This window comes from Gymnoscopelus microlampas, assembly GCF_963454915.1.
Source record: "Gymnoscopelus microlampas genome assembly, chromosome: 14".
Classification (NCBI taxonomy): Eukaryota; Metazoa; Chordata; class Actinopteri; order Myctophiformes; family Myctophidae; genus Gymnoscopelus; species Gymnoscopelus microlampas.
In genome coordinates, this window is record NC_139951.1 from 34,229,614 (window position 1) to 34,242,297 (window position 12,684).

A 12,684-nucleotide genomic window follows, 5' to 3' on the forward strand; every position below is an offset into this window, starting at 1 on the left:
GTCCCGTGGGGGAAATTCAGTTTTCAGCTTCACCCAGCTGAATGCTGATCAGATGTTATGATGAGCGTTGGGGGGGAACAGTTATGGGTTAAGTATGTTGTTCAGGGACACTTTGACACATGGAAAAAGGGGGGGGGGGCTTCTAATTAAGAGATGGCCTCTCTACCCACTAAGCTACTGTACGGCCGCGCCGACCTCGTGTCAATACACAGTAAAATCCTAGTGTTAACTTATCCATTTCTAACTCTGAGCTAATGTAAACACATTATTTAAATGAACACTGACGATTTGACAGTGTGTAGACACCATGGGTTTGTATTGAATGTTATAGTTCATTTTTAATGCAGTGCGGTACGGCTGGTACCTGCATTCTTCTATCTAGCACTGCAGACCCATACATTGAAATTTATGTTTGTGTTTCCCATACAGTGATAGGGCTGGTACCTGTATTATTTTCTCTAGCAGTGCAGAATATTACATTGAATGTTATGTTTGTCTTTCCCATGCAGTGATAGGGTTGGCTGATACTTGTATTCTTTTCTCTAGCACTGCAGACCATACATTGAATGTTATGTTCATTTTCTCCATGCAGCGATAGGGTTGGTAACTGTAGTCTTCTCTCTAGCACTGCAGTGCAGACCCATACATTGAATGTTATGTTTTATTTTTCCCCATGCAGTGATATAGGGTTGGTACCTGTATTCTTTTCTCTAGCACTGCAGCCCATTCCACTATGAAGTCCCGACACACACACTGGGAGACCATGTATCCTCACTGGTCCAGATATGGCAGAGGACATTTGACCTCTATGATGATAGAGGGGCATTGATTGAAAGGGAGAGAGAGAGAGAAAGAGAGACACATATAAATAAATGTTATATATATAATTAGATAATTAATAAATGGGACGAGAGAGAGAGAGAGAGATTACCTGGCACAGTTTGTTGAGTTCTCGGGCCAGTTCCATTATGAATAACTGACTCTCTACTAAGGAGTGTTTCTTCTCATGCCTCACTTTCTTACGAGACTCCTGGAACAAAGTAATATAAAATATTCATTGCTTGAACTTCGTGTTTGAATTTTGGACTTCTGTAATCATCCTCTGAGGGTGCGTAAAGGGGCAGGAATTGCACATTACAAAGTGGTGAATTGAGTGCAGCAGTGAATTTGTATACCTTGAGACGGATCTTAAGCTTTTTAGCTGGCTCTACGAGGAACTGCAGGCAGTCCTTCATCATGTTGATGGCTGAGAGAGAGAAAGAGAGAGAGCAATGTAAATGCGGGTTTCCCGTGCCAATAAAGCCCCTTTGGATTGAATAGAGGAAGAGAGAGCGAGAGAGAGAAAGAGAGAGAGAGCGAGAGAGAGCAATACTCTGAGATACAGTAATGAAAAGCTTTAGTACGCTGGCACCGGTTCTGACAGAGCTGGACCCAAACTGCAGCTGACTGGACTCCTTATAGTACACCCAAATCGATGAGAGGGCAGAAAACAGTAATTTATGAGAGGTGGCAAAATGTACGTGTGCGTGTGTGTGTGTGTGTGTGTGTGTGTGTGTGTGTGTGTGTGTGTGTGCGTGTGTGCGTGCGTGCGTGTGTGCGTGCGTGTGCGTGCATGCGTGTGTGTGCGCGTGTGTGTGTGTGTGTGTGAGAGGGGGGGGGACTCCGAGAGGGAGACAGAGCAAGAGCACTGCGGAACTTTTATCACTACTCTGCAATGAAATCACACAGAGGAATCATTAAGGCTGAACACTGACTTGAGCTGGGGAGGAGGGGTAAAGTGGAAGCATGCCATAGTTCAAAAGAGAGAGGTTTAAACCCATGCCCTCCTGAGACAAGAGAATGTGACGTAAGGATTTCCACCACACGCACACACACACACGCGAGCGCGAGCACGCACACGCACACACACACACACACACACACACACACACACACACACACACACACACACACACACACACACACACACATTTGCGCTTAGTGTTTGGGCCAATTAACACACATCGTGATCATGGCCTTGAACTTGGAGACTTAATTCCAAGGAGATCTGAGGCAGCAGCCCAGAGCATATTGTTGTTGATTCAGCAGCCCACCCCTGCACAGTACTTTGATGTGTGGTACAGTACAATGGATTTTCTGCTCTCTCTCTCCCTGTGTGTGTGTGTGTGTGTGTGTGTGTGTGTGTGTGTGTGTGTGTGTGTGTGTGTGTGTGTGTGTGTGTGTGTGTGTGTGTGTGTGTGTGTGTGTGTGTGTGCGTGCGTGCGTGCGTGCGTGCGTGCGTGTGTGTGTGTGTGTGACTTCTAAAGAAGACAAGAGCAAAAGGTTGAGAAGTTTGAGGACTTTGGCAAAGAGAATAAAGACTGCCAGTGGACTTTGGACAGGCAGGTGTCAAATGTCCCCATTAAAAGTACAATTCAATAAATACTGTCAGTTTAAATGCCCTTGAACAGTTGTGGGAACTCAATCAAAAATGTCAGAGAGTCCACTTAATTTCAATTAATCACATTGCTATTATCAATATCCACATACCGTTGACTCTATTGAAGCTCACATAGGCTGAGAGCACAGATCTGCACCAACCCTACAGTATATAGGCTAAACGCACAAACTGATGTCTGGGGACACGCAATAAATCCTATTCCTCCTGTCTAGAAGCTACCACTACTAAAGCACATTGAGAACATCATGTGTAGTTAAACCAGAAAGCGCGTTATGATCAAAACAATGATGAGATTAACTCGGGGTTGCCCGACACACGTGCAGCTAGAGAGAGTGAAGGGTCATGCCCTGTGCCAAATCTGCCAATGAACCTGTGTTGAAGACAGATGGGGTTTATTTTACGACAATGCAAAGCAAAACAATATAGAACAGAATCTAAATACCTTCTATAAAGGGTTGTGTATATTGCCTATGATATATGAGACTAATTTCGTAAAGAACTGTTGGAGAAGTGGTGTAGTCTAACAGATTAGGCTAGAGAAAATCCGGGATTAGGGAGTTCAATTCAGCTGTACACAACGCAGATAGTGAGTCTACATTAGCCGAGCCTGTTTATCAAATCTCAAAACAAGAGCCTTTTGCAAATCAATGTCACATCTGTTCATTTAGTGGGTATGGGAGAAAATGTATGTTTTAACCCTCCGCAGTTCATCCTGCTGGGTGAACATTAAATGATATCCTGCATGCAATTTGTTATGGTGTGTAGCTGTCTAGCTGATGTAAATAATGATTATAGACAGAGCATGCACAATTATAGAAAACAAATCAAGAAAACAAATTTTCCAAAGCCAACACCAACCAACACACACCCACTTACAGCCTACAGCTACAAAGTACAAAGTACAGCCTAAAGTTTACCAATTCGTTGTACATTGAAATGATTGAATTATTATTAGTGAAGTCCAAGTTAAATTTGTTGTCTTACCTTGTTGCAAAAACAGATATCCTTTCTGCAAAGCACTTTGAGTGTTCTCTAGGTCTTTTTACGCAGGTTATGTATTGGTAAATGACTCCTTCAGCATCCCTGGTGCACAGCCTTCATCCACTGTACTGCAGAGTGCGCGCTCTGTCAGAGTTGCCAGATTGTGTAACAGAAATAAGCAACCAGGTCTATGAAAAGAAGCCCAAAATAAGTGACTGGACTGGACTACGGCTATTTGAAAATAGCCGATCTACAAGCTCACTTGTGAGCTTGTACATCTTCTTTTTTTTTAAAGAGGTAGTTTTGGTATATTTTTTATTTCAGATAGGGGGTCTGCGGACAATTACATTTTAATCTGGTGGTCCTTGCCATGAACATTTTTTTTAATCCACTGGTTTAACAATAACAACATTAAGAAACAAGCCCAAATAAGCAACTACACTTTAGAAACAAGCCCAAAAAACTGCAACCCGCAACCACCAATAATTACAAGCAATTTGACACAAAAATAAGCCCAACTGTCGCTTATAATAAGCGGACATGGCAACACTGCTCTGTATGTATGGATGCTGCCCAGCAGCCCGAGCCGACGTCACTGTGTTCGGGTGTTTCCGTGGGGTTGCAGTTAAAGAGCACTCCAGAAGAGGTCACCAGAGCCCACTATTTAACTCATTTCTGGCTCTATTGTATTGTATTTACTCGGAACAAATATGGAAACACAGTAGACAAACATATAGATAGAGACAGTGGTGGAAGAAGTACTCAGATAAGACTAGTAAATAATTGTAGTGGAGTAAAAGTACAATATTTGCCTCATGAGATATAGTGGAGTAGAAGTAAAAGTATTGCAAATTGGAAATACTCCAGTAAAGTAAAAAGCAACTCAAAATTGTACTCAAGTGCAGTACTTGAGTAAATGTACTTTCCACCACTGCATAGAGACATTACATTTTGCCCCTTATTGGCAAACATAAGGCTAAGGTTTCATTATTATACTGGTGGTCAGGCGGCTCTGAGGACTGGAGGAGCTGAACATGACAGCAACACTGGCTGATGCACCAACGTTGTCTCTGTGTAAATAAATAGGCTTTACTGTGTACAGTGTCCCGGTATGTTAAATGGTTATTGATATAATATTATACACGGAAGTGTTGAGTCTGTGACGCGGCGGTGAAGTAGGTGCGTCTCCACCATAGAGTTATGATTATATATCGGTCTCCACTCCTCCAGCAACCGATCTGAATATGGCACCCAAAGAACCACTACTACAGACTCTCAAAGGTAAATACTAATACAAATAATCACTTGCCTTGCTATGGGATAATGTGCTTATACAATTATTTGAGATGTGTCTTGCTACTATGGGATAATGCTTACAATTATTGGAGAATTGGATTGGATGGCATCATGCCGTCCAATTCCACATCTCTAATAATTGCATTTTATCGGTTATCCCTTAGCAACAAACACATCTCAAATAATTGTAAGCGATACAATTCGGCATCTTTCTGTCGTTTGATCATCTGACACGACTTGATAAAGACATTATGCTCTGATCATCATTAGGCTATATAGCGGTGTAATTGTATCTTGTGAAGATAATTGTTTGCAGTGTGTTGCACCGACATAATCAAATTAGTATCAATCACCCATTAGTAGGCCTATCTGTTGGTTTGCAAGTTGACGCTACCGTGTTTCAACATTTCGATATCCCTCACACCACTGACCGCCCAGTAGCCTAGGGCTGATTGATTGATTAGCAGCATACAACGTATATATTGCAATAATGGGAGCAAATTGTTTCCCCCAGTATGTATCCTGCACCTGCAGTCAGACGGGGAGATTGTGACAGATACAAACCCTCACCTTGCCTCCTGCTGTGAGCTGATTGAGCTCATCTTGAGGAAAGGCATCAATCGTAAGTAATAATAATATATATATTTTTTTAAACTTTATTTGTATGTAGCACCTTTCATGACATCAAATAAAGCCCAAAGTGCTTCACATAAAAAAATATCGACAAAAGGAAACTGCAAACAAAAGGTAAATGCAAACAAAAGAAAAGAAAAACATGATAAAGAACAAATTAAAAGGAGGCCATATCAAATTAAAACAATACAAGAAAATAGCAAGAACAGAACAAAAATAAAATGGAATCAACTAAAAACAAGAGTGAAAAAGTGGGTCTTGAGCTTGCTTTTAAAGCTATCTATGGTCTAAGTCAAGCCAAGTATAAGCTATATATTGGCATGGCATGTACAACTGTTACACTGAGTCCAACCCAATTAGGTGTAAGTGTGTGTCAGTGTTGCCATGTCTGCTTATTATAAGCGAAAGCGACTTTGGCCTTGTTTTTCTGTAAAGTTGCTTGTAAATGTTGGTGGTTGCGGGTTGTGTTTTTTTGGCATGTTTCTAAAGTGTAGACTTGCTTATTTGGGCTGGTTCACTAATGTCGTTTAAACCAGTGGTCCTCAAGAATTTTCATTACGAGGACCCCCAAATTAATATGTAATTGCCCACGGACCCCCCATCTGCAAATATTTTGTCCCAGAGACACCCGTATCCGATTTGTGTTGTTAAAATGTTTAAAAAAATATTCAAAATGTTTCAATTGTGTGTGTGTGTGTGTGTGTGTGTGTGTGTGTGTGTGTGTGTGTGTGTGTGTGTGTGTGTGTGTGCGTGCGTGCGTGCGTGTGTGTGTTCTCAGAACCTGTTCTGAGTCTGGTATACAGAGACTACTGGCAGTGCTTTGAACAGCTTCCACAACAGGACACCTGTGGCAGGTAACACATGATATAGTTTTAACAGGCACACAGCCTCAAGATATTGAACACGATACAGAAGAACAATAGTGCAACAGTGTAATAATCAGTAATCGTGTTGATGTTTGCATAGTGTGTGTGCAGTGTCCCTGGCTGTGGAGAAGTCAAAAGCGTGTAGGAAGCTCCTAACAGCCCAGGGCAGGGGTCGGTACCTGCTCAGGCTGGCTCTCAGCCGCAAGGTTCTGCAGCAGTTCATCACACACCTTCTGCACACACAAAGAATATTAGAGGTATCTGCCCTTTTCAAATATTCTTAATTTTTCAGTTTATGCACAATACCATTTCATGCTGCTCTAATTAAAGCTAGGGTAAGTGATTTTGTTTTGTTTTGTTAAAGTAAGTGTTAAATAGCTCTATATATCTATTATTTGTACAGTCTCCCCATCTCTCCAGCTCTTTAGTAAACAGAAAATGCATTTTCAGGTCGGGATACCTATTTTATCCAATCAGGATAGAGAACTTGCACAGAATACAAATTAAGCAAGTGAAATTGTAAGTGATGACACAAATAAATGAGCAGACAAAATTGGAACTGGAACACTATCAAATTGAAGCTGATAAATGGGTACTCTTTCCTGATTGGCTAAAATTGGCAACCCACCTGAACATTTATTTTCTGTTTATTAAAGAGATGGAGAGACGGTGAGACCCCTGTTACTGAACAAACACTATCATAGAGTCTATAGCAATGAGTACTATCAGAATAGAATAAAAAACGTTTTGTTTAACCAAAACATGTTAATGAAGAACTGATATGTTGCCCCTTAACTAACAGTGCTTGCATTGTGTTGCTGTTTTCCAGTGGTACAGCCCTGCTATCTCAATCCTTAGGAATGTGGAATTTTTGGGTGAGGCTTTTTACCTTATCAGATTGTTTTCGCCTTTAACTGCTTAAGCCACGTTGAGGAAATTATTTTCATCACATCCCCAAATGGCCACAATATGGTCAATATTGTCCAATGCGCATGATGAAATGTCCTTCCTGTTCCAGAACCTTTCATGTCCCTGCTGCTGGTTCTCTCACAGATGGAGTTCAAACTGGACATGGAGGTTAGCTCAAATTCTTCCGGCATGAATTCATAATATGCTACAGTGGCACAGAAACACAATACATTTGCACTAAACATACGCTAATAGGCATTTCACTCTGCCAACAAATACCTCTTTTCTCTCTACACAGACTTGCAGTTTTCTGGACGAGAGTTGGCTCCTACCAGTAAGACTTATGGATCTTATTGCTATGCTGTAACAGTATTATTATGTTTTTAGTGCCAAACATAAGTATTTTACGAGATGAAGTTCTACTTGTGTACCCAGGTGTGTGAGATGTATGAAGCAGTACCTTGTCGGGAGTTAGGCATGGTGTTAAGGTTAGCATTCCACCACTCCACGTTGTATATACAGTATACATGTATACTATACACATATTCATCTATTCTACACCTTCTGCATCATCTCTCTCTCCTCTCTCTCTCTCTATCAGGTATCTCAGTGGACGTGTGTTTGTCTTAGACCTGTTGCCTGGTAGCCAGGCTCAGGTAGACAAATTCATCTGTCCTGGTGATGTTATTGATGAAATCAATGGAATCTCTCTGCGGAATTCTAGGAATGGACAGGCAAGTAAAGCCAGTCAAGGTCAAGATGAGATCAATACTTGTCCTGTAGGAGACCAAGTGTAAGATCAAATATGAAAAACAGTAAAGTGTTTTCTGAGACCAAGAAAAGAAGAGTGCTCTAAATTACAATACTGACTGATATACATGTATACTGCGTGTGTGTGTATATATATATAAATACAGTACATAAACATATACGCTATATACTGTATTTATGCACACACACAGATAGACATAAAACTCTCATAACAAAGTTGACTTTGCCTGACAGCAATGTGGTACGAGCAAAGTTTGAATAAACATTTACAGTGCACGTCTTTTGAGGATTTCCTTCACACGGAAACTGCCATTTCTTGTGATTATCCAGGCTGGCACGGTTCTCTCCCAGCTAAAGGGACGTCCTCTGTCCATACGTGTGCTGCGGTGGAGGGACAGGGACGGAGGTGTTTATATGCCTCTCATTAAACACCTACGCGCTCTGAGAGTGGAGAACCCCACTCTCAAGCTTGGCCCGTGTTCCTCTGATCAGACAGATAATGCCAATCAGCGGTCATCTCCGTCACAGTGTCTCAAAGAGGGGAGGCAAGTTGGTTACCACCACCTATTTAACTCCATTCAATTCAATTAAAATCTCACAGACAACTATTGGCTAAAATGTCCCTGTTATATATATATATATATATATATAATCATCACACATGTATGTTGAGACACATTTAAACTTATATTCTCTATGTTATTTTACATCTATGTAAGACACTGACTGAACCAACTCTCTCCAACAGGATTGTGTACATTGTGCAGTATCTGGGAAAGACAAACATTGGAATGGTACATATTCATGTGTACATCATGTTTAAACTTTAATTGTGTTCTTACATAAGAAGTTACTTCAACTATTTTTGGAAGTAATTTGTAGTTATGTTGTGTTCAGTATCAAATCAGATGTTGCCCTTATTATTCTTTGGCATTGTGTTTGTGAGAGTAATACTAAGGAAGAGAGAACTATAGACTGATTAATCAACCAACTCTTTTCTCAGTTTGGAGGCAAGGAGGTGCTGCAGTGTGCAATACCACAAGTCTTGCAGCAGAAACTGCCCAGCAAGGTAATCCCAACAGGATATATGAATATGAATCATAATGTACTTTTGGACAACACAATCTTATACTGTAATTTGTCCTGCAGGAGGTGCTGTTAGACATGAAGGAAACACACTTGATATGCACAGAGAAAAACACTAAGCTGGTGAGTGCAAGAACATGACATACATACAGTATGTCTTTTTATTGACCTGGAAAGTGACTGATTGGACCCCCGGTTTCTATTTCTGGGCAATGGTACTTCAGAGACCATGTGTGAACTATCCATTGGTAGAAAAAAGGCAACATAATTATACTGTCATGTCAATATTCTGATTTGTGTTGTTTGACTAAAGTGTACATTTCCACAGGAGTTATTCCAGCATCACTACCCAGAAATCTCCTGTGTAGGGAGGTACACTCAGCCAGACTTCACCATATTGGCATTCTGTGTGGCGTGAGTGTCTTATGTGCTGCAAACACAGAAATCTCTAAGACCTTTCTACATTTAACATGTTGGTAATCAAGAATATTGAGAACACAGAAAATGTGAAGTGTACAACAGATAAACACTGTATGAATAACTTAGGCTAATCATTTTTGCAAACGTCAATGCCGATTTAGCAATGCAATCATATAGTATCTAGAATTAATCTACACATCTGCTGTACCCCTCCTCCAAGAAGGCATATTGGCAGTGATGCAATCCCAAAGGCCCAGTTTCATTGGTCACATCCAGATGTCAACTGAGCATGTGATTGGCTATGTTCACAGAGACTGCCCAGAAACACGTCAGTCAACAGGGTTCTACTGTGTTGTCCTAAAAGCAAGCACTGTGAAGGACTGTGAAGAGATTATCTGCCGTATTGGTGAGGATTACAATTGTAGACAGCTCAAATAATACTGTAAATGTTATGATTTTTTCACTTACATTTGTTTTTATTCACAGCTACTGGTTTCAAACATACAGAGTGGTTTGTATGACACTGACTCAATACACATAAGCTGTGTGACACTTTGATTCCTGTATAAAGATAAATCCTATACACTAAATACGTGTCATGTGTAGTGGTGTTGTAACTACGGTCACATTTATCACAGGACAAGTTTTATTCTTAAAGACTTTTAATAGAAAGACATGTGACAACACTTCATAAATAGTATTAAATGTAGCTGCCAAGATTTTTATGTTGGAAAAATAACATGTCAAAAGCGGTCCAGAAAATACAAGGGGGGCTGTCATGCACCTTGCTGTTGTGTATGGTGTGACTTTAAACACTACACCCTGACACTACAGTACAGAAACCTGTTGTGCAATACATGCTGGCATACTGCAGAGGGTAGAAATGTATGAAGGACCGTGCCCCCATGGAAGATGTGAAGAATTCAGCCATTATACACCAATTCTTGGATTCAAGGGAACAAAATCCAGCCGTGCCATTGCCTTGTTGAAAACGTAACAGTTGGCGACCCACTCAACATTCTGTTGCACCTTTGACTAACCAAATCTGAATTCAGGTTTGTGGAATGACTGATCCATTTGTCTCAATCTAAAATACAATACAAAAACCAAAAAAAGAAACTTTAAAAAACCCAAAGAAATTAAATGTCCACAAAATCGCTAAGTACGATAAATAGGATTATTTGTCTTGCTGATACGGTCACAAGCCGTTTAGGCCCTCTCCCCCCTTATCCTACGAGCCAGCTGGATGTCTTTGGGCATGATGGTGACACGCTTTGCATGGATGGCACACAGGTTGGTGTCCTCGAAAAGTCCCACCAGGTATGCCTCGCTGGCCTCCTGTTAAGGGGTAAAAAAAAAATGACATTAGCTTATTTTACAAGGCAAACTGAGGTCCTATGTAGTAAAGCTAAAGTTACCGTTTACACAGAAACAAATTGGAACGGCAATCACCTGAAGGGCTCCAATGGCAGCACTCTGGAAGCGCAGATCTGTCTTGAAGTCCTGAGCAATTTCTCTCACCAAGCGCTGGAACGGCAGCTTGCGAATCAGCAACTCTGTAGACTTCTGGTAACGACGAATCTCCCTCAGAGCCACAGTTCCTGGCCTGAAAACGTCAACATTGTATCACTTACAACTTCCAAGCATCACCAAGATTAGCTGTACAATGAAACCTCACAGTTCAGACAATCACAATGTTAAACGGCTTCACCCTGCTTAATGTAAATCCCTCTGAATTAGTTTTTGAACATTTTTTAAATAACTACTGATTTGGCTGTGGAAGGCATTTATAGAATCGGCCCCATGTCTTAAAGGGTAAAGAACATGGTCTTCTAAATGCCTTCTAAATTGTCACTGGCTGCAACAGCAAAAAAAGGTACATACCTATAACGATGGGGCTTCTTCACTCCTCCGGTGGAGGGTGCACTCTTCCTGGCAGCCTTGGTGGCGAGCTGCTTCCTGGGCGCCTTTCCTCCAGTGGACTTACGGGCGGTCTGCTTGGTACGGGCCATCTCTCAGCAGCTACAAAATCGTAATTAAAAAAAACATTGAATGACATCAGTCGGAATTGGCAAGCATTGGTTACAATCACGACTGCGGATTAAGCTTGTTTTGATCTATTATCCATGTGACAATGGTGTGTCGTCGATTAACCACTTAAAACCCCAGCACCAGTATTGTGGGATCAGATAAGATGCAGATCGACAAGCTCACAATGCGACGCGTCCCGTTGTGAGCTTGTCGATCGGCTATTTTCTGCAAAAGCTTTCCCTACAATAACAGAAACCCGAAAATACACTAGTATTGACCCCTGAGGGACTCCGATTACCTATATGGGGTGTAAGTGGTTAAGCTGTCGACTTGGAACGGACATTGCCCTCGTTGTCGGCAAGCGACAAAAAAAATACATTTAGCACGTTAGCCTCCTAGCATCCCCTCCCCCAGCTGGGAGGTTCCATCAACACAACCCGCCTTCCTTCCATCCAGCACCATTAAAACCGCTACAGACAAATTCATTTGAATCTCTACCAAGGCGGGTTTTCTCTAGTTTCAAGGTTAAACCCACGCTTGTGGATGGTGTTTACATAACAAGCAATGTTATGACACGGGGGATTTACTCACTCAAGTCGCTCGGTCAAAGAAAATGACATAAACTTGTTTAAAATAAATAAATAAAAATGCCTCCACAAGAGAGAGGGGCAGCGACGGTCTCAGCGGCCAGCGTTGCTTGCTTTGCCGACGACATCGCCATTATTCACTCTAATGACTCACTCTCCCCCACAGCCAGGCGACACGGCGTACATTTAATACCAGCGTGTGGGTTTCTTAAGACCATAATGTTATGTTTTTATACATATATCTATGCAATTCATGGTTTGTTTGTATTGCGTTTTCCTTATGTTTGTCTCAATCGTATGCCGGATGTTACAGAGTTTAAGTTATTTTTTTTATTACCGCCGACCAAATGGTTAGGTTGGTGGAATGAAGATTCCATTGTTCTATTTTTAGCTAACGGCTATAGCTAGCCGAGACAAGTCGCGTCCACGGCCCGAAGAAAACACCCACAACCACGAATACAAACCATTACATGTTTCAGAACAAGACTGGAAACAGCTCTCGCTTTTATCTCAACAAACCGAACGGGAATACGTACCTTTTTTTTAACTGATGTTATTAAACGAGTTCAGACGTCAATACGGCGGCTCACAACACGGCGACGATGATGTGTGTTTGACGAGAGAGGGGGATGTGTGCGACTATTAGTACTCACCGTGACGTCAT

General features: G+C 41.4%; 4 protein-coding genes across 4 annotated transcripts in view; 2 read left to right on the plus strand and 2 right to left on the minus strand.

The window, feature by feature from the left end:
- LOC311060173 (butyrophilin subfamily 3 member A3) overlaps nt 1–1,238 on the minus strand; it is a gene marked incomplete at both ends in the record, with an annotated part of 4,010 nt that extends 2,772 nt beyond the window's left edge. Inside the window, 4 exon segments of the mRNA XM_084078305.1 lie at nt 697–750; nt 753–806; nt 932–1,030; nt 1,176–1,238. Coding sequence (XP_083934431.1) covers nt 697–750; nt 753–806; nt 932–1,030; nt 1,176–1,238 — 270 coding nt within the window.
- Nucleotides 1,239–4,433: 3,195 nt separating this feature from the next.
- Nucleotides 4,434–8,036, plus strand: LOC311061032 (uncharacterized protein). The gene is made up of 9 exons (XM_084079506.1): nt 4,434–4,702; nt 5,232–5,339; nt 6,129–6,204; nt 6,317–6,473; nt 7,046–7,091; nt 7,235–7,293; nt 7,424–7,459; nt 7,561–7,613; nt 7,727–8,036. The coding sequence occupies exons 1-9, from the start codon at nt 4,666–4,668 to the stop codon at nt 7,920–7,922; spliced, it is 768 nt and encodes a 255-aa protein (XP_083935632.1). The 5' UTR covers nt 4,434–4,665; the 3' UTR covers nt 7,923–8,036.
- On the plus strand, nt 8,034–9,988 carry LOC311061033 (uncharacterized protein). The gene is made up of 7 exons (XM_084079507.1): nt 8,034–8,441; nt 8,645–8,690; nt 8,900–8,965; nt 9,046–9,105; nt 9,311–9,396; nt 9,714–9,808; nt 9,889–9,988. The coding sequence occupies exons 1-7, from the start codon at nt 8,311–8,313 to the stop codon at nt 9,921–9,923; spliced, it is 519 nt and encodes a 172-aa protein (XP_083935633.1). The 5' UTR covers nt 8,034–8,310; the 3' UTR covers nt 9,924–9,988.
- Nucleotides 9,989–10,046: 58 nt separating this feature from the next.
- Nucleotides 10,047–12,654, minus strand: LOC311061034 (histone H3.3A). Its single transcript, XM_084079508.1, has 4 exons — nt 12,559–12,654; nt 11,287–11,425; nt 10,855–11,008; nt 10,047–10,740 (listed from the first exon to the last, which is right to left on the minus strand). Exons 2-4 carry the CDS (start codon nt 11,412–11,414, stop codon nt 10,612–10,614), a joined length of 411 nt encoding a protein of 136 aa, XP_083935634.1. The 5' UTR covers nt 11,415–11,425; nt 12,559–12,654; the 3' UTR covers nt 10,047–10,611.
- Nucleotides 12,655–12,684: the final 30 nt, after the last annotated feature.

Coding starts and splice junctions, on each gene's coding strand:
- LOC311061033 (XM_084079507.1), top strand. CDS start 8,311: ATGCCTCTCATTAAACACCTACGCGCTCTGAGAGTGGAGAACCCCACT. Junction 8,691..8,899: donor GAAAGACAAACATTGGAATG/GTACATATTCAT, acceptor CTCTTTTCTCAG/TTTGGAGGCAAGGAGGTGCT. Junction 8,966..9,045: donor AGCAGAAACTGCCCAGCAAG/GTAATCCCAACA, acceptor TTTGTCCTGCAG/GAGGTGCTGTTAGACATGAA.
- LOC311061034 (XM_084079508.1), bottom strand. CDS start 11,414: ATGGCCCGTACCAAGCAGACCGCCCGTAAGTCCACTGGAGGAAAGGCG. Junction 11,009..11,286: donor AAGAAGCCCCATCGTTATAG/GTATGTACCTTT, acceptor TGACGTTTTCAG/GCCAGGAACTGTGGCTCTGA. Junction 10,741..10,854: donor CTGCCATTGGAGCCCTTCAG/GTGATTGCCGTT, acceptor ACCCCTTAACAG/GAGGCCAGCGAGGCATACCT.
- LOC311061032 (XM_084079506.1), top strand. CDS start 4,666: ATGGCACCCAAAGAACCACTACTACAGACTCTCAAAG. Junction 6,474..7,045: donor ACACACAAAGAATATTAGAG/GTATCTGCCCTT, acceptor GCTGTTTTCCAG/TGGTACAGCCCTGCTATCTC. Junction 7,092..7,234: donor TAGGAATGTGGAATTTTTGG/GTGAGGCTTTTT, acceptor TTCCTGTTCCAG/AACCTTTCATGTCCCTGCTG.